The sequence below is a fragment of the Camelina sativa genome, chromosome 14 (assembly GCF_030686135.1).
Source record: "Camelina sativa cultivar CO46 ecotype springtype chromosome 14, ASM3068613v1".
Lineage (NCBI taxonomy): Eukaryota > Viridiplantae > Streptophyta > Magnoliopsida > Brassicales > Brassicaceae > Camelina > Camelina sativa.
In genome coordinates this window covers 4,667,504-4,687,365 of record NC_141893.1, presented here as the reverse complement: position 1 = coordinate 4,687,365, position 19,862 = coordinate 4,667,504, and the positions used below count along the sequence as shown (strand labels likewise).

General features: G+C 42.6%; 4 protein-coding genes and 1 pseudogene across 6 annotated transcripts; 3 read left to right on the top strand and 2 right to left on the bottom strand.

Annotated features, from left to right (window-relative positions):
• Positions 1–176: 176 nt before the first annotated feature.
• Positions 177–2,539, bottom strand: LOC104739773 (uncharacterized). The gene is made up of 3 exons (XM_010460222.3): positions 2,092–2,539; positions 1,453–1,917; positions 177–1,091 (listed from the first exon to the last, which is right to left on the bottom strand). The coding sequence occupies exons 1-3, from the start codon at positions 2,188–2,190 to the stop codon at positions 396–398; spliced, it is 1,260 nt and encodes a 419-aa protein (XP_010458524.1). The 5' UTR covers positions 2,191–2,539; the 3' UTR covers positions 177–395.
• A 1,424-nt stretch (positions 2,540–3,963) lies between these two features.
• On the top strand, positions 3,964–6,466 carry LOC147927835 (meiosis-specific protein ASY2-like). Its single transcript, XM_087484693.1, has 4 exons — positions 3,964–4,807; positions 4,888–5,055; positions 5,171–5,514; positions 5,768–6,466. The coding sequence occupies exons 1-4, from the start codon at positions 3,964–3,966 to the stop codon at positions 6,464–6,466; spliced, it is 2,055 nt and encodes a 684-aa protein (XP_087340819.1).
• A 7,664-nt stretch (positions 6,467–14,130) lies between these two features.
• On the bottom strand, positions 14,131–15,486 carry LOC147927834 (uncharacterized). Its single transcript, XM_087484690.1, has one exon. It carries the CDS (start codon positions 15,484–15,486, stop codon positions 14,131–14,133), a length of 1,356 nt encoding a protein of 451 aa, XP_087340816.1.
• A 149-nt stretch (positions 15,487–15,635) lies between these two features.
• Positions 15,636–18,978, top strand: LOC104739772 (MLO-like protein 2). Of its 2 annotated transcripts, XM_087484081.1 has the most exons (15): positions 15,636–15,875; positions 16,152–16,258; positions 16,410–16,467; positions 16,615–16,877; positions 17,007–17,123; positions 17,209–17,269; positions 17,352–17,515; positions 17,629–17,729; positions 17,849–17,898; positions 17,976–18,016; positions 18,107–18,280; positions 18,362–18,397; positions 18,484–18,551; positions 18,663–18,723; positions 18,837–18,978. In XM_087484081.1, exons 1-14 carry the CDS (start codon positions 15,851–15,853, stop codon positions 18,706–18,708), a joined length of 1,311 nt encoding a protein of 436 aa, XP_087340207.1. In that variant the 5' UTR covers positions 15,636–15,850; the 3' UTR covers positions 18,709–18,723; positions 18,837–18,978. The 2 variants fall into 2 exon arrangements, with proteins under 2 accessions (XP_087340207.1, XP_087340208.1); XM_087484082.1 differs by lacking the exons at positions 18,663–18,723; positions 18,837–18,978 and having other exon boundaries at positions 18,484–18,555.
• On the top strand, positions 18,837–19,357 carry LOC147927833 (MLO-like protein 2 pseudogene; annotated as a pseudogene). Its single transcript, XR_015579883.1, has one exon. The product of XR_015579883.1 is annotated as an MLO-like protein 2 pseudogene (transcript).
• Positions 19,358–19,862: the final 505 nt, after the last annotated feature.

Sequence of the window (19,862 nt, the reverse complement as noted above, 5' to 3'; positions counted from 1 at the left end):
TCAATCAATGTAAAGTGACATACTGTTTAAGAATTCTTTAATTCACGTTTACTTGAAAATGCCAGAACTTATGTAAGGTTGCAATGAAGACATACTAATCATTGATCAATCAATTCTTCAGTTATTTTAGTTCTCCCTAAGCATAAAGCATTACGCCATTTGTTACCATGACAATAAAAGAAGCAAGTTGGTGTACTATTCCAACATAGATGTAAACAATTACTAACAAGACAACAAAGATTTTTATAAGAGACGATAGACAATAAACATTCCGACTCTTTTACCATCAAGGCACAAAAATGGTAGCTGCATTAGACACTTTTTATTTTTACCCTAAAAAATGCAGTCAGTGGTAAATAGAACCATCAATGTACATGTAATGAATAACCTTGAGATCACAGCGACCAGTGAGACTGTAGCATAAGACCTATGGTTCTTCCATTACTGTTTGTGTGATAAGCAAGACCTGGACTTAAGCTAAACCGACCGCCTATGTTGAATTTCAGATACGATTCCACCTGAAACAGATCATGATTTCTTGAACCATCAACAACTCCCCCAACACTCATGCCCCAGCCCACTTCATCCTCTGGGTTGTCTGTAATAGACACTGACCATTTCACTTGCTTTGCTCTTGAATTCTGAATTTCAATCCATCCCCCTAGTTTTGTAGACTCGTCCATTAGAGAGTCTAACTTCAAAGCAATGGAGCTAGACGACACATGATTCACGCTTCTGCTCATCTCCAGAGGCGGTGTTGATGATTCAGGCTCCACAGCAGTATGGCGCCTTAGGAAACTTACTGGAAGCGTAATGGCTCCAGCAGAGTGGCGGTTGCTAGACGGTGTGAAAATTTCGTGACAGCCGAATAGAGATAGTTTCAAACTTCTGCGAATGTGGCAAGTTACTTGCCCAAAGGTTCTGAAACAACGTTCCGTTGCCATTAAACCCTGTTCAGCTTCAAGGTTTGACATGGATTGTGCCAGTGAACCTGTGATGTTTGCCTTCCTGACTGTTAACCCTATGGCACTACCATTATGTTGGTTTAAAAGAGGTGGTCCGAGTTCAGAAACTTCTGTAAGACTCATTCCCTGCAAGTCAAAGATGTATTTGTAGCTTCGTCAATAACAATAATTTATGAGAAGTGGTAAAGAAAAAACCATGAAGAAGAATCTAACATGCCATTAGCAGAGATTCAAGTGAGAATTAAAAGATACCATCGAAATAGTATAGCTTAGAGTTTCTATCTTTAAAACCGTCAAGCTTGCTATGTTAAGGTTATATGCATCAAGCCAAACTATAAACTAAATCAATGAGAATCTGGAATCAGTTTTGAGATTCAACTATTGACCCTTTGGTGTTTAAATGATCCAAAAAATATGAATGCTGAATATAATAAAAGCAAGTACACAACCAATATAGAAATAAAAACCTGCAACAGAAGATGGATACCTGGTAAGAAGAGACTATATCAGCATCAACATCTCTGAAATGGGCACCAACAGGAATAGCAACAGCAGAGAACCAATCATTAATATCTGCCCTGTAGAAGACTTTAGCTAAAGACAACTGCTGGCTCCCTGAGAAATCACTGAGATTGCCTTCTTCCCCTTTGTATCCAGCAACGAGCTCAGCCACAAGCCTATCTGTCTCCCTAAGACTCGTTTCAAACACAAACCTTGAAAGCAATCCAGGTCTCACTCCTTCTCTATCGAAACTCTCCTCGTCAGTGTTACCAATCAGCAATATAGCTCCAAGCACATCAACCTCACCTCTCACATGAGTGCTAGTCTCTTGAAACGGACCACCTTTAGATGATTTATACGAGGAGATGATCCGCTCCACTTTCTCTTGTCTGTCTCTAAGTTTCATCAAATCCGAGAATGCTTCTCTTTGTAATCGCTTCAAGATATCGATCTGAACACAAATCCCAAACCATTTCAGAACAACAATGCAGATACACACAAATTAAAGATGGGGTTTTTAAAAGCTAAAGTTAAGAGATAACATCAATGGTGGTGATACCAAGGTTGTTACTTTTAGGGCCATTACAGACCATTTCAAACAAAGAGGATGGATGAAGAGATTTACCGGGTTCTGGCGAGAAGGACCGAAATGGCGGGATACTAAATCCTGGCTCGATTTCGCAAAGCTCTTAACTTTCTCAAACACCGAAGCAATTGGATCCATTCTTTCTCAGAAACTGATTAGGAAAGCTTGAAGAATCTGGAAAAATTCGTACCGAGCTACGAAAAAGCACCAGAGACTGTACAGAGGAAGCAGAGAGGTCTGTTCAAGAATAGAAAAAAAATTGATTAGGGTTTATTGAGTTTGGATTTTTGGGGGTTCTTTGAGAAACCTTTTTGATTTTCAAAATCTGGAATTTTTTTTCAGCCATTCGGGTTTCTTAGGTCGGTTTGATTCGGGTCTCTTCGAATTTTGATTATTTCCGGTTAAAGAGATTTGGTCGGAAGTTAAACCAATGTTATTTCACCTTTCAATAATGAAGGTTGACTTCATTGACATTTTGGAAAGTCGTGTGTTACAGTTGGAGGTCTTCTAAAATAAATAAAGAATGAATCTAGTTTGGCATGCTTGATTATTTAATGTTATTTTCTTTATTTAATATAGAGAAAACGATTGTTTAACGTCATCAAGTTTGAAACTTAAATATTATTCTAATTAAATACGTAACGTATTAAACTCATAAAAGACTCAAAGATTAAACGAAAGTCTAAAACAACCTAATAAGTAATACGTATTCTTTAATATCTATCTTATATATCACTGGTGTGGTTCCAGTTAGAAAATTCAAAACAAGAGAGGACGAGCACAAAAAGTTTATTACAGGACGAAATTTGGATTTGTATAATGTTGATGATAGGCAATGAAGATATATCTTATTAAAAATTGATTACTATAAATGAATACAATGCGTTAATTTGAGTACAATTTTTTTTATTGATAAGAAAAACATCATGTGACATCAATCTTGTAGCTATATAACAATTATTGTTGATATTGATTTGAAAATAACAATTAAATACTGTAAAAAAGGAAAAATAAAATACGAAACCAGCATTTATAGAGTCTTCAACTACTAAAAGTGCATTGATGTCGCCGACAACAAAAGGAAAAAAAAATGTAGAAACTAGGTTTCCACGATGAATTTGTTTAAGGAGGGAAACAAATTCAATAGAGTTATCTTTCTAGAAAACAGATTTAAGCCTTTGAATTGAAAGTAAAGAAGTAGAACTCAAAAGAATTAGGGTTTATTGCCAAGAATAAGAGGAGAACTCGATTATTGTCTTTTATTCTCGATGCCTTACAATGGAGAAGTCTCTCCTTCTTTATACATGTTCTAAGATTACACAATATATTAACTTTCCTTAGCGGACGAAGTGAGATATGGAAAACTGCCTTATTGCTTCAGTCGGCCGCCGTGCCGAAGTGGAAGTCGGTTCCTTCTTCTTCAAGGCTACGCTTTGGCCGAACTGACTTCTTGTTGACCTAATCAAGCCCTTAACCGGTTTCCCGGTTAAATCATCAATTAGTATTTCTGGTTTAGCTCGGTATGTCGGGGGTGTTGAATCCCGCACCAACAATTAGTCCCCCCCAGTTCCGAATATTCGAGATTCAATTCGAATGTTTCGAACTATGGGAAAAGAATATCCGATCTAATCCATGAAAACTTAATTGATTTTACCCGGATTCTCGCGTCATTTCGCCGCGAATTGTTCGGACGACACGTGTCGTTTGCATCACATCAGTTAGCCCGGAATTCGAAGAGTCGCATAGGTCATAATTTCTCTTCGTAGGGTTGCCACCCGCTCGACTCTATAAATACGTCTCCCCTTTCGTCATTTCTCATTTTCTGTCAACAACGAAAGGTAATCTGCTCCGATCTCTCTCCTATTTATTTTGTTAGTTCCGATTTTCTTCCGCACTCTCCGAACTCAGAATATGGCAAGCACATCAGAACCCATCTCTTCGCCAGAAGTCGAGGGCGAACAGCTAATTCGTCGATCTCCCAGGCGGAAAACTCTCGACCCAGAGCGTTCTGCGCAGATCGGTGAGTCGAGTAGATCGGCTTCCGAAGTCCCACCACACCTTGTTCGCTGTTCAGCAGGAACTTCATCTTCACAAGTATTGCCGTTGCCACCAGTTCGTCCTGAAGAGGAAAGCACCGAACTGACTCATGGCGTACTATCACAAGAAGAAGATCGGTTTGTTCCCTTAGGACTCTTGATCGAGGATATCGATCCCTTGTTTGACCATAAAGGACAGATTGGTGGCGAAAAGAGTTTGAGTTCGTCCAAAACCGTGAACGACATGCTGAACTCATGTGGTTTATTCAACAGCGAAGTAACAATTTTGATTCCTCGAGAGGACCAACGCCCTTGGAACCCTCCGGAAGGGTATATATGTCTATACGAATGTTACTTTACCGAATGTCGCCTCTTATTCCCAATCTCTGCGTTGATATCTCTCTACGCCCAAAGACGCAGGATAGCGATCTGCCAGTTCGTCCCCGGAGCTATTTGTAACTTCATGGCTGCCCTCACTGTAGCAGCCAAAGTCGGGGTCAATATTGGAGTTCAATGTTTTGAACAACTATCCAATTTTAAGTTATCAAAGAGTCTACACCGCTGGGAAGAGAATATAAGGCCGGCGCACAATTTCCTTATCGGTAAAAGAGTGAGCAAATTCAAGAAGTGGATGAACCACTACTTCTACGTCCGCGTCGATCAGTACTCACTCGCTAACCCATTGGGTTTCCATCAGAGAGTGTGGAATGAAAATCCTGGTAGATTTTATATTTCCAGCACGTTTTAATTGACTTCGGCACCTCTAACCAGTTTTAACTTTTTCGTGTCATGTTTCCAGATCGTCTATTCTGCGCGACGCGGCTAGCTCCAAACTACCGTCCCGTCAGAGACGCTCTATTAACCGGAAACAATCGTCAGTGGGAGTTCATCACCCGTATCCGTGTCGAAACAGCGATGGGCAAACCCAGGACGACGTTCCTAAGTTTTGCTAGGTCACTAGGACAAAGTGCGTAAACCTACCGGAGCACGTTTCCTTGAATCGGACAGTCTCCAGATCGTTCGCCGCGACACTCAGGCTGCCATTGAAGCCGACATCGACCCATCTTAGGGTCGAACCGAAGTCGATCCCATCCCGGACCAGACCGACGTCGACCCTACTCAGGCTTCTGGAGAAAACGTCAACACAGTCGATGTCGCGGAAGGAGATATTCTCCATTTGGCCTTAGAGAATGCCAATCTTTCGATCGAAGAACAGGATGTCCCGCAACTTGAAGTTGGATCCAAAAGAAGGAAGAAGAAGAAGAAGCAAACCAGAGATAACCCAGTCGCTGAGCCACAGCCGGTAGTGAACCGCAAACGCTCGGCGGAAGAAGACGGATTGGAATCTGCCGATCGATTTCGCCTGGAAAGGAGAAATGATAAGACAGATCGCTTCTCTTATCATTACTTCGGCGACTACCCTCTGGTGACCAATCGCAAAGCCTCAAGCGAGCTCTTCCGAACCTTGAAGACCTCCAGTTGAATCCTTCCGTCGGCGGATGAACTTGAATTTAAACAGGTGTTCCTTGATGTCGCCGAGTGCCACCTAATGCTATGCCGCCAAGATGAAATTTGCTTGAAATTCTAAACATCAAACTCCCATTTCACTCTTTTCACATTTTGTTTAATTTGCTTGAAATTTCAGCGGGTGAACTGACATATGTTCTTCGGGTTTGCAGACTGCCGCCAAGATGAACACGCTGACTCAATTATACGATAGGCGTGCCAAATCCAGTAAGAAGTCTGGATTGGAGCTCGAAAAGGTGAAAGAATGCGCAGAGCAAATCCGGATTGCCAGCGACGCCAAGGATGCGAGGATCAAAGAGCTCGAGGCGCTTGTTGCCGAGAAAGATGGTATCATCGCCAACTCCGAACTGAGGATTAGTGAACTGAACTCCCAAGCGCTTACTCTCGAGGAAGAGAAGAACGAACTGCAGGAATCATGCGACGGGTTAAAGGTTCAGCTCAACTTCGAAGTTAAGAGACTTCGACGGGATCGTTGGGAGAAGGTGGAGCGAACAACAATGAAAGCGCAGACTCGACTGGATAAGGTCAAGGCCTATCTACTCGAACAGGAGAAATTTCGTCCCCTGGAGGATCTGCTAAACCAAGCTTCCGGGATACAGGAAACTGTACAATATCTGGTCGAAAATGGGGCCATCATTCCGGCGGAACGAATCAAGGAGATTGACGAGAAAAAGGCCGAAGCCGAGGAGACTGTCAAGGCGATCGATGTCCTTGATCTGAATGAAAAAGATCTCAACATGTCCCCGGATCAGCTCGGCTATGGATTCCCCCCCCCCCCCCCGGAACGACGGCTCCGGACTCCGTCCAACATCCGTACGGTTCTAATGCCGATAGCTTTCAGGCCGATTTGACCGGTGCCTATGATACTTAGCTGTATTTTTGTTTCCTTCTCTTCTTTTTCTTTTGTTGTTAATCCTACGGGTCTGAGTACCCTTGTAAAACATTGTCGACTTGTTCGGCCCATTTTCTCTTTAGGGACTTAATTACCGAAATTTTTCTTTTTACCATAAAAGGAAAAACTGATAAATTTGCATTCTTACCATTTTACACGGAAAGTTGCCAATTTTGAAAAGAGGATTTTCCTCCCAATACTCGTATAAATCTATCCAGCGCTGCCTACGGATTAAACATCCCAAGAAGAACTCTCAATCAAGACAATGTCAAGCTCGGTTAGCAGCGTGGAATCCCCACTAGTTGGCAACGATGTGCCGACGTTCTCGAATGCCGAAGCTATCGAAAGGGGGATGGCGTACTACCCGAACATCCGAGCTCCCTGGATGTTGATGTTCCGCGTGAAACCGGAAGAATGGCGCGAACTGGAAGAATTTCTTCATGAGGTGGAAGATCGCCATACGGAATATCGCGATCGTCTTGCCGCATCGGAACAAGTACAGCGAGATCTGCTACTCAAACTCGAGATGCTAGAATCTCACCCAAAGGATTGGATTAAGAATGGGTTCGACAAGATAGCTGTTTTGCCGCCATGTCTTGTTGCGTACTGCGACGAATGCCGAAGGGAATCAGATTGGAGACCGACGCACATGGACCCTGTCTTGATCGATGACTTCATTCTCGACAACGTTAAGCCGTTCTACATTAATCGGCGTACAATCGGTGCCGAGCTTGCCGAGGCCGACGCCTTTTTCCGTCAGGTAGCCACTACCCTCTTTTCCTTTTTGCTTTCCTTATAAACGACCGAAATTTGTCTTCTTCGTACTAACCCGTTGTTGATTTTGCGTATGCAGATTGAGGGTACTCACCAAGAACTGACTCAAGATCTTCAGTACTTTCATATGAAGAAAGGCAGGATTGACCGACGGTTGAGGACTCTGGAATCCGAGATCGCCCTACTCAAGGCGAAAAGGAAAAGAACTACTGACCTGCTTGATGAATCCGAACAGAAGGCCAGAGCATTGGAGACTCGTTCCGAGGACTGGGAAAAGACTGGGTTGCAAATATTATGGCCAATGCCGAAGCGACTCAAGATGAGCATTCGCGAGATTGCTGCGAATGGCGCATCAGTTTGGAATTAGGATGTTTCGTTTGATAATTTTAATAAAATGCAACTGCAATATAGCAGGCGAACTTGAACTTTGCTTATCGTAAAATCTCAATAAAACTTTACAGTAATAATAAGAGATTTATTTTGCTACTTTATTCTCAAAAATGTGCCAGAAGCGAGACATCTCCCGGCTTACATCAGGCAATATTTATTAAGTGACGGTAGACAAAATCGATTAGAGCCTCAAAAGCAGGCTATGAATTTTAAACGAAGTGTGTTTGCTCGGAGAGCGAGATACTGGGCTCGACTTATCTCCTTTTTACTTTAGTTCGGTGGCCCGAGTGCGAAATTGTTCTCTGGGTTCGGCTTACCATACCATCCGAACTAAAGGTTTGGTGCGAAATAAATACTCTGGGTTCGGCTTACCCCAACAACTAAGAGATTGGGCGCGAGGGGTCGTAGGGGTCTATATTTGCCTGTATGATTTGACACTCCGGAGACTTGAGGCGATCCCGCTCCGGCTTGTGGGGACCGGTAAGATGGTCCCCGCTCTGTAATTGCTATGCGTTCTCCGCCGTCCTCTGCTTTTTTTCGATAACAGAGCACACTCGGGCTATCCTTTGGTCGCCATAAAGTGTGCAAATTCCTGTGGTGGTCGGGAATTTGAGGCAGAGGTGATAGGTCGATGGTACGGCCTGCATCAAATATATCCACGGTACCCCCAAAATGGCGTTGTAGATCGGAGGTGCATCAATGACTGCGAACTTAGTCTTCCGGGTCACTCCGCCAGCTCGTACTTGTAGTTTTACGTCGCCCATTGACATCTTAGCGACCCCATCATAGCCCGTCAGCGTTCGAGTTTCGGGTTTCAGTTGGTCTGGTGTGACGCCCATTTTTTCTAACGTTTGCCAGCATAGTACGTTGACGGTGCTCCCGGTGTCGATCAGGACTCGTTCGACGTTGAAGTCGCCCATTGTGACTTCGATAACCAAAGGGTCCGAATGGGGATGTTGGATTCCTTTGGCATCCTCCGAAGTGAATGATATCGGGTCCGAACAGAGTGAAGGTTCGCTCGGAGCTGTTCGAAGGGTGCAAACTTGTCGTGCCCTCTTCTTCAATGCGCGGACGGAGTCTGCGCAGTCCTCCGGTGGGCCAAGTATCATGGTTATTCGTCCTCGGGGAGGGGAATTGGCCCGCTCCGGGTTTTGCCCCCTCTGTCGCTTGGGAGGGCCAGGCAGTTCGTCTGCTTGGGGCGCCTCTTTTTGGTGGTTCACGAATGCTTGGTTGGCCGGCTGTTGGACTGCGTTAGGCGGTGCGTTGTAGCCTAGTCCGCCACCTGCACCGCGGCCTCCGTTAGATCGTCCGCCTCGCCATCCCCCACGGCGACCTTTGCCTCCGCGAACGCTTTTTGGCTGAAAGACAGATTCGACTTCGCCAGAGAGATACTTCCGGTACAAATAATTCTTCAGGTGGACGCACTCATGTGTGGAGTGACCGGGGGTCATGTGAAAGTCGCAGTAGAGTTCCTTCGGGTCAGACGGCTGCTTGTCTTGTTCTTCCACCTCGGAGACTGCGTGGATGACGCCCTTTTTTCGATCCTGAGGTTTGTGGTGCTTGCGGGGTTCGTGATGTTCGACCCGGTTTTTAGCCTTGGGGGGATGCGACGATTGTTCGTCGTTAGTTTTCGCGGCTATTTGAGCCTCTTCTTCCTCATCGAGCACGAATCTGGAAGCTCGATGCAGTGCGTCGTCAAGGTACTTGGGTTCCCGGATGTTGAGGTCCTTTCGTAATGGTGATCCAGGGATCAGGCCCTTTCTGAAGGCTGCCATTGCAGCGTCCTCCGGGACGTTGACCTTTGTTAGCTTCTCCTTGAATCTGTTCAAGAAACTGGCGATGGGCTCTCCTCGTTCCTGGGCCATCTCCAAGAGATCCGAACTTGTCACGCCTCGTTCGATGAGGATTCGGTAATTCTTGAGGAAAGCCTTGGACAACTGGTCGAAGTTGTCGATTGAGTTCGGCTCGAGCCTTGTGAACCATACCAAGGCAGGGCCGGAAAGGCTATCGACGAACAGCTGACAGCAACCGGCGTCCCTCTGTTCGTCGGTGAATCGTGCTTTGGACATGGTCGCCATGAAGGACGTCATGAACTGGACCGGATCTTTGTCTCCCTGATAGATTGGAAGCTTCAGGTTGACATTCGGTACGGCAGCCCGCATTATCCTTTGAGTGAAGGGTGATTGCCGAGTCACCTCGACAATTCTATCAATCTCCGGAGCCGTGCTGATAGCCCGATGGAGGAGGGTGTTCATGCCGCTGATCTGCGACTTAATTTCTTCGAGTTCGAAGCAAGGTCCGGGGTTCATGAGGCAGGCGACCGGGGCGGCCGAGCTCTCGTGTCTCCGCGAATTCGGATTCGTCGGTCGAATACTCGACGTGGTGTGAGGGGGAGGATTCCTCCTCTCGAATTGTGCATCCGAAAAGTCGAGACGACGAGTGAGACCGCCCAAGTTTGGCGATTGTCCGGCAGAGACTTGCGATGGGGTTGTCTGGGTTACCACGGCGTCGACTCTGCGATTGGTATGGGAGATCATCTGGTAAATCTCTTTCGTCATGGAGCCAAACAAGATCTTGAAGTCCTCCATGGAGATGACCTGCGGGTTCTGGACTGCCGGTGTGGCATGAACAGGGAGGTTTCCGTTCTGTGCGCCGAGCTGCTGCTCCGTGACGCGCGCATCCTCCTCGTTGCGGGGTTGTTCATCGGTGAACTCTGTGTCGAGGTTGACTAGCTCTACTTGAGTTCGCCCCGCTTCCTGGCTGGTCTCCCCTTCGGATCTGATCCCGACTGGGAGTTCGGCGGAGGTTTCGGCCGGGTTTGTCGTTGCGCTGACGTGGTGACGAGAGTACACGGCGATGGCCGGCCTGGTCGAAACGCCACCTTGTGTTGCGACGCTATCCTGAGTGGATGCAACGCCTGTGAGATCGGGCATGCCGGAGGTTGTGCGGTTTGCTTCTTGGATTTCGTTGTTGGTGATGGAAGACATTATTGTAGGGCTTTTTAGGGAGATGTTCTTAGAGAGTAAGTTTTCTAGAGACGATTTGCGTCCCCACAGACGGCGCCAATTGTAGAAACTAGGTTTCCACAATGAATTTGTTTAAGGAGGGAAACAAATTCAATAGAGTTAACTCTCTAGAAAACAGATCTAAGCCTTTGAATTGAAAGTAAAGAAGTAGAATTCAAAAAAATTAGGGTTTATTGCCAAGAATAAGAGGAGAACTCGATTATTGTCTTTTATTCTCGATGCCTTACAATGGAGAAGTCTCTCCTTCTTTATACATGTTCTAAGATTACACAATATATTAATTTTCCTTAGCGGACGAAGTGAGATATGGAAAACTGCCTTATTGCTTCAGTCGGCCGCCATGCCGAAGTGGAAGTCGGCTCCTTCTTCTTCAAGGCTATGCTTTGGCCGAACTGACTTCTTGTTGACCTAATCAAGCCCTTAACCGATTTCCCGGTTAAATCATCAATTAGTATTTCTAGTTTAGCTCGGTATGTCGGGGCTGCTGAATCCCGCACCAACAAAAAAAAAGGCTTGGTTGGTATTAGTAACTTAGTACTAATTAATAACTTAACATGCATACGAATAAATTTATGTATGCAATTATACTTCTTTCTGGTGTATGCTGTCTTCTCGTTCGTCTTTCATTTTTTGATAAAGAAGGAGACAATTGTCTCAAGCAGCATTGATTATATAAGGTTAAGGTGCTTTTAGACGTAACGTAAGTAAATTAACAAAAATCAACATCTCGCTCGTTTTATTCGAGAAAATTGTTTTTTTTATTCGCCTCACAAATTCCACGATCTAGTTATTACTATGTCGCCTCTCAGATTGATTTATAAATCATATTTACAATGTAACCATATCCATACAATATTGTTTATTATAGTATAGATTAGTTAATATTTACGCTTAAGCATATATGCATGGTTATTTTGTTGATTCTTAAACGTAAGTTTTTTTGTTTTAAAAAGGAATTGATTATAAATAAGCAAATTGAACTTAAGTTGCAATTATATTGTCTCAGTCAGTCATAAATATGAACACAATCAAGTGTTGTATATATAACTTTTTGAGTGAGTTTTTCACAATCTTATAATCCACTCTCCGTAGTTTATGTATATGTAAAGTCACTTAAGCGAATAATTATAAACATAGCTAGATCTCGTCTAGTTCAAACTCTAACCGACGAAGAAGAAAAACTATAGTTGTGTATATAGATTCTTTGTACTTTCTTTCAACTATTCTGATTTTCGCTTGGGAAAACCATCTAAAAACAGATTTAAATTATTTAATACCAGAATAGCCAATTAGAAATTTTTGTATAATTTTGTGTTTAAAAAAAAATAGATTGAGGAATTTCAAACTGTTAACTTCTCAAACCAACATCGGGGGGCTTGTTTCAAGCCGTATAAGGCTTTGTGAAGACGACATACCTTGTTAGGATGAGCGGCACCAAAACCGGGAGGCAGTTTCATGTAAACTTCTTCTTGAAGATCACCATGTAAGAACGCATTGTGAACATCTATTTGATGGATTTCCCAGTTTCGTTTGGCGGCGACATCAAGAAATAAACGAACGGTCCCCATCTTTGCAACCGGTGCAAAGGTTTCACCATAATCTTCACCTTCTTTTTGTTTGTTACCAAGTGCAACAAGACGAGATTTATACCGTTCAACCGAGCCATCTGAATTATGCTTGATTTTGTAAACCCACTGACACCCAATAGCTCTTTTACCTGGAGGTAAATCCACAATCGACAAAGTCTTGTTAGTGTCCTGCGCATCAATTTCAGTAGTCATAGACTGATGCCAGCGTTTGTCGACCACTGCCTCTTTATACGAACGGGGATCACGAGCAGTTGCAATGGCGGTCATATAAGCAACGTGAGACCCAGAAAACCGCCTCGTTGAATCGTGATTGGAGATTGGATAGTGGACCGAATAAGAAACGGCACATTCAGCGGAGTTGACGACATAGTCTTTCAAAGTCACCGGTGGTTCTCGTCTTCGTTGACTCTGCCGAGGAGGAGGCAAGACTGTCGGAGCAGCAGCAGCAGCGGATGTTGGATTTTGTCAGGGAGGTTGTGGTGGGGGCAAGGGAATCGGCACCGGAGAAGGAGAGGATGTCGAGGAAGTTGTTGACGGAGAACCAGGTGAATTAGATGCAGTCGGAGAGGAAGGCTCGTGAATCTGCGACGGAGAAGGGTGAGGATCGGGAGAGAGTGGAGCTGGTGTGACAGTTGGGCCAGAGCCCAGTGAAGATGGGCCTAATGCTGTTAATGGACTGATTTGTGAGACAGGCTCAGTTTCTGTAGACGGGCCAGAAGAAATAGAAGCCCATAACTGTGGATTGTCTTCTTCGTTCACGACTGTGGCCAACAACGGAGACTGAAAAAAGAAGGGGAATTCAGCTTCTGAGAACAACACATCTCTAGAGACAAAAAAATCTTGTGCATCGATATCAAATAATCTCCACCCCTTCTGACCGTGAGGATAACCCACAAAAACACATCTCCTACTTCTCGACTCAAATTTGTCACCATGACGTCGTGGATTATAAGCATAACAGAGACTACCAAAAACACGTAAGTGTTCATACTGTGGGGGCTTCTTATGAAGACGTTCATACGGAGTCTGATTGTTGAGCACAGGAGTTGGCGTCCGGTTGATTAAGTAAGCCGCCGTGAGAACACACTCCCCCCAAAACTCTAAGGGAAGATGAGCTTGAAAACGTAACGCTCTCGCAACATTGAGGATGTGCCGGTGTTTTCGTTCAACTCTCCCATTCTGCTCCGGCGTATAAACACAGGAACGTTCATGAACGATTCCCTCATCTTGAAAATTTTTTGTCATAGACAAAAACTCCAAACCATTGTCACTACGGACGGTGCGAACGGTTTCACCAAATTGGCGTTTCGTGAAAGCGAGAAAATTTTTTAAATGCCGAGCAACCTCTGTTTTATCGACCAACAAATATAGCCATACACCCCTTGAGTAGTCATCGACGATTGTAAAAAAATACTTAGCTCCACAATGAGATGTGGTACGGTAAGATCCCCATAAGTCACAATGTATCAATTCAAAGATGCGCTCAGTTTTATTCAAACTTAAGGGAAAAGACTGTCGAGTTTGCTTAGCACGAAGGCATACATCACAAGCTTTATTCAAATGCATAGAAGAAACAGAAACAGCAGGAAGTTGACACACAATTTTCGCCGAAGGATGTCCCATACGACTATGCCACAACTCATTATCTTTCTCCTCCTTCGTAGTGACAGCAGCCGCGAACTCCATACCAAGAAAATAAAATGTGCCACCCGCTCTAGTACCCATCCCAATCACCATCCTCGAAGTGCGGTCCTGGACCACAAGGAAGTGATCAGACATTTGCAAAACACATCTATTCTCATCCATCAATTGACCAATTGAAATCAAATCAGAGTGAAAGCCTTCTACATAAACACAGACTTCATGACCAGATCAGACCCTAAATGAACTGTCCCTTCCTTGACAGAAATTCGTTCTCTACCATCAGCCAAAATAACTAAAACTGGAGCCATCTCACGTATATTCGTCAAAACAGCTAAGTTCCCTGTCATCTGATGAGAAGCCCCCGTATCCATAATCCAAGAAGGAGAGTGAGACTTACCAGTCAACTTTTCTGTGGAGACTCCCTTTCCAGCATTAAGGATCTTCTTAATGGTTTGCCACTGATCATCGGTCAACCCGCTAACACCATCACGATCCTGATCGGTGACCACGTGATTAGCTTGTTGAGATGTGTCGATGTTCGGAACAGTCACACAATTGGCATAAGCTTGACCACGACCTCGACCTCCACTAGAGCTTGCTCCTCCACGACCACGATTCTGCAAAGATCGGCTACGTGGACGATCACCCCACCATTCGGGATATCCAATGACCGCATAGCACCGGTCTGAGACATGTCCAGTCCTGTTACAGTGTTTGCATACAACAATCTTATCCTTGTCATCATTCCGAGATTGTGAGTACCCAGTACGAGACCGTAGCTGAACAGCGAAAGCACTAGCTTCTGTCTGAATCTCTAATGCCTTGGTGCCATTCAAAATCACATCTTCCTCTTGTCTCACGAGGTTATACACCTCCTCCAAGGATGGAACCGGGTTGCGAGAAAGAAGACTCGAGCGCACCGTATGGAACAGAGTATCATCAAGTCCAAAAAGAAACTGTTGAACCTTGTCTTCCTCTCGATCACGTTCCTGGATTGTTGTAAGGTCACAGTCACATTTGCCACATTTGCAGACTCTCAAGGGACGAGAAATCGCCATGTTATCCCAGATCTTTGTCAACTTACCATAGTAAGTCTCAATAGACAAACCCCGTTGTTTGCAGCCTGCAAGTTCGACCTTAATCTGTTGTAGTCGTGGTCCATTCATCACGGAGAAACGTTTCTGCAAGTGATCCCAAAGATCCTTTGCCACATCACGATGGGAGATGTTGGACTTAAGCGCAGGATCAATGGTCATCTTGATCCAAGACACAAGGAGTGCTTGGATAGTCCACCAGTCTTCAAGGTCAGCAGATCCTTCTACAGGCCTAGGAATTGCTCCCGTAAGAAAACCAAATTTTTTGCGAGAACAGAGTGCCGTCTTCATTCCGCAAGCCCACTCGTCGTAGTTGTCTCCCTTCAACAATGGATGAGAGATGACAGCCCCTGGATTATCAGCAGAGGTCAAATCGTAAGGTGAGATCGTCCGCCTCACTTCAGTCGTGTTCACGGCATGATTACCGTTCGGGTTCGTCGGAGGATTAACACCGTCCACCATCGTCGTTCAAAGAAAACAAAAGAAACGTTTTTGTTTATAGGAAAGGTTCAGGCTCTGATACCATGAACAAATAGAGGATCCAAAAATTTTCTATGTTCTTGATGTTCGATCTTTACACATATATATAAACACAAAAAATGACAATCTGTACAAATCATATCTCTGCATATTAAGGAAACTAAATCACTCAGCTGATCTCGAGCGAATCACGTCCAACTTGATGACCAAGTCTTCTTAACCATGAGTAAACCAGAGAATAACCGGATCCATCTCCAACAAATTAGACTGTGATAACTTGGTCAGCAGTCGTCATCACTCGTCGTCACTCGTCACTCGTCACAAGAAGGAATCATAGAAAAGTCGAATGAAGGCTTCTCCAAAAGACGACGGTACGTAGTAGCCTCTCTAGTTTACAGTCCTCACATTATGTTAGGGGTCTTATCTTCTTCCCCTTTCTCCCTTCTCGCATTGCTCTCTCTATATATATTACGACACAACTGTGTGTTTTTCAAATATTCCGTAGCCTACTCAAATAAATTGAGAGCAAACAAAAAAAAACATGAAATGTCAATCTCTTTGATCTTTACTTCTCTTGTATAGAAAGATAAGACTCTCTGTAGGAATTTAGGGATTTTCTTTAAAATTAAGCTCTATGGCTCTAGCAGATCAGAAGGATTTAGAGGACACCTCGACGTGGGCAGTAGCTGTGGTTTGCTTCGTCTTACTATTTATTTCGATTGTCATCGAAAAATCTATTCACAGAATTGGAACCGTAAGTCTCTTGGAGTTGTTCCCTTCTCTGTTTATGTTTGGTCATTGCTCTAATGTGTTTCATTTGTTTACTTCTTCTCCTATCACTATCATTACTAAATCTGTAAATAATTAAAATCTCTTTTCCTTTTTTTTTTTAAATACCTAAACAGTGGTTAAAAAAGAAGCATAAGAAGGATTTATATGAAGCTCTTGAAAAGGTCAAAGCAGGTAACTGAAAAAACTAATCTGTTTTCTACTTAACTAACTTCATCCTTTATTGACAAGCTTCTTATCTTTCTTTTTTACCCACTTAACTTCACCATTATTTATTAACAAGCTTCTTGTATCTTCTATTATACTTAAAACTTGATTCAGAGCTTATGCTGCTGGGATTCATATCACTACTCCTCACAATTGGACAAACACCAATCTCAAATATCTGCATACCCAAGCATGTTGCATCGACAATGCACGCTTGCAGTGCTGAGGCTGCCCGACGAAAAGCTGAAAAGAACAAGGGAAAGAAAGAATATGGATGTGGAGAAAATTCCGGTCGAAGACTTCTTCATGAGTTAGCTGAATTTTATATCCCTAGACGAAGTTTAGCCGCCAAAGGTCTCGACGAATGCACAAAGAAGGTAACTAATAATTAATCTCCCATATATATATATATATATATATATATATATATATATATATATATATAAATATCATTCTCGGCTTGTTACACCGATCGAGTTTTGATTGCGGTTGATGAATTTTCTCAGGGACAAGTGGCTTTTGTATCTGCTTATGGAATCCACCAGCTCCATGTTTTCATCTTTGTTCTCGCAGTGGTTCATGTTATTTACTGCATTGTTACTTATGGTCTCGGAAAGTCCAAGGTAACATTTCTTGTGATTTCCAGCAGTGGCTAAAGCGAGAATCAAGAAAGATTATATTACATACATGTTTTCTTGAGTATTGCAGATGAGGATGTGGAAGCCGTGGGAGGAGGAGGCAAAGACAATAAAGTATCAGCTTTCCAACGGTGTGTAAATATAAAATATGAGTGTTGGACAAAAACTAAATACCGGAATGGGAAGTGAATAATTCTTGTTGTGCTTGTGCAGATCCTGCGAGGTCGAGGTTTGCGAGGGACACAACTTTTGGGAGAAGACATCTCAGTTTCTGGAGCAAGACGAGTGTTACACTATGGATTGTGTGTTTTTTCAGACAGTTCTTTGGATCTATCACCAAAGTTGATTACTTAACACTAAGACATGGTTTTATCACGGTAAGGAATTTATTATTTTTTATCTAATGTTTTATTATATTTTTATCTAATGTTTTATCTTAACACTCATGTCGCAAGACAAATAATCTTAAATTCTTAACTAAACTTTATAGGCGCATTTCGCTCCACGTAACCAATCAATTATTACCTACGATTTCCGTAAGCATATTCAGAGAACATTAGAGCAAGACTTCAAAACCGTTGTTGAAATCAGGTTTGGAATCTAATTTAGATATTTGCATACCTGTATATATAGAATCAGTTTTTTTTTTTGTATAGTCTGAGCAAAGCCAATTTGGATATTTTGTCTTAACGTTTTCCAACTTTATGCAGTCCGGTTATCTGGTTTGCCGCTGTGCTATTCCTCTTGACCAATACAACTGGTACTGTTCATAGCTTACCGCAAAAATTACATCTTAGCTGTATCAATAGTCTGACATCGGTTTGTTCTTTGAAACAGGATTACATTCTTACCTCTGGTTACCATTCATTCCACTAGTCGTAAGTACAATTAATATACCGATAAACAAACATTTTTTTCGGTTTTGTCTCTTTTGCCGCCAGTTTTTAACAGAATGAAAATAACTTCAGGTAAGTCTAATCGCCGGAACAAAGCTTCAAGTGATAATAACAAAAATGGGTCTAAGAACCCAACAGAAAGACGATATGGTGAGAGGCGCCCCAGTGGTTCAGCCTGGTGATGACCTCTTCTGGTTTAACAACCCACGTTTCTTTCTTTTCCTTATCCACTTGGTCCTTTTTACGGTACAATACTATATCCTTCACCGCTCGTTTACGGTAGAATATTAAACTCATGAGAATCAAAATTTCTTGATCACTTTGCAGAATGCGTTTCAACTTGCCTTCTTTGCTTGGAGTACTGTAAGCGAGCCATTTCATTTTCTTTACAAACGTCGCTGTCTCATGCCATACTAGTTGTTATGTACATAAATTTTCGATATTTGCAGTTTGAATTCGGCCTCAAGAATTGTTTCCATGAAAGCATTCCAAATGTGGTCATTAGACTTGTAGTTGGGTAAGCAAACATAATCTTGACTGTTGACTGTGAGAATTTGTCCTTTTAAGTTTTAACTGACAAAGTAGAATAATTAACCCTTTTCCCCTTTTTCTTTTATAAATCTTGCAGAGCTTTTGTACAGATACTTTGCAGCTATGTGACTCTTCCACTCTAAGCGCTTGTTACTCACGTACGTAGTACACAAACCTTATAATGTTACGTCCATACCAGATCTTGGATATATGCATGATGTTTTTTAGTTTTTTTTTCACATTGTGTTTGATAAAAAAAAAATGTGTGTAGATGGGTAGTCAACTGAAGCCAACAGTATTCAATGAAGAAGTAGCCACGGCATTAGAGAAGTGGCATCACACGGCGAAGGACCAGACTAAACACGGAAAACACTCGGAATCAAACACACCTTTCGCTAGCCGTCCAGCCACACCATTACATGAATCATCTTCAAGCCATCTCCTTCACAATGTCAATAAACAGAGCGTTGAAAGACACCCAAGTTCTCATGAACACGACCACTCTTGGGATCCTGAGTCTCAACACCAAGAAGCTGAAACTTCCACACATAATCCTCTTGCCCATGAAAGCTCAGAGAAAAAGAAGCCGGTTCTTCCATCTGAGGAACTTCCTCCTGTGAGGACTAGCAAAAGCTTCAGCAATTCTTCTTTTAAGAAATGATGATTCTTGATCTTGCGTACAGTGGGGAATTATAATAATGTTTCTATTAATTAATCATATTGTTGCATGCATCTGTTCATCATATCTGTACAAGCTGTTTTCGAATATATTTTATAAGTACTTTTGTAGTATAATAATTGACTAACAAAATAAACTAAAAATCTAGGATATTAACAACAAGAAGGAAAAAAAAAGGAACTAACCCACGTCAATGGTAAACTTATAACGGAAATTTGTGTAAGAGATAAAAGAATGACCCACATTATCAAATTGTTGCTTTCAAAAAATAATTTTTGGCCGACTTATTTTATTTCCACGAGTATGATAATTCTTGTTTGTCGTCTAACGAGTAAGCTTATTATTCTATATCCCTTTATTATTTATTTTATATTAGATAGAACAACAAACAAGTTGAAAGAAAATAAGCAGCCAAAAAAATGAATAAAAGGACGAACTTTCCAACGAGAGATCCCATTATAGTATGTCTTTCAACTCAAGTGGCCGTTTCATATATATATATATTTATATATCTTTATACAATCAAAGTAAACAAAATAAAATTCAAATTCAAAATTTGCTTATTCGTTCTTACAAACATCCAAAACCGAGTTCAACCAAAAAAATTAAACGACAAAT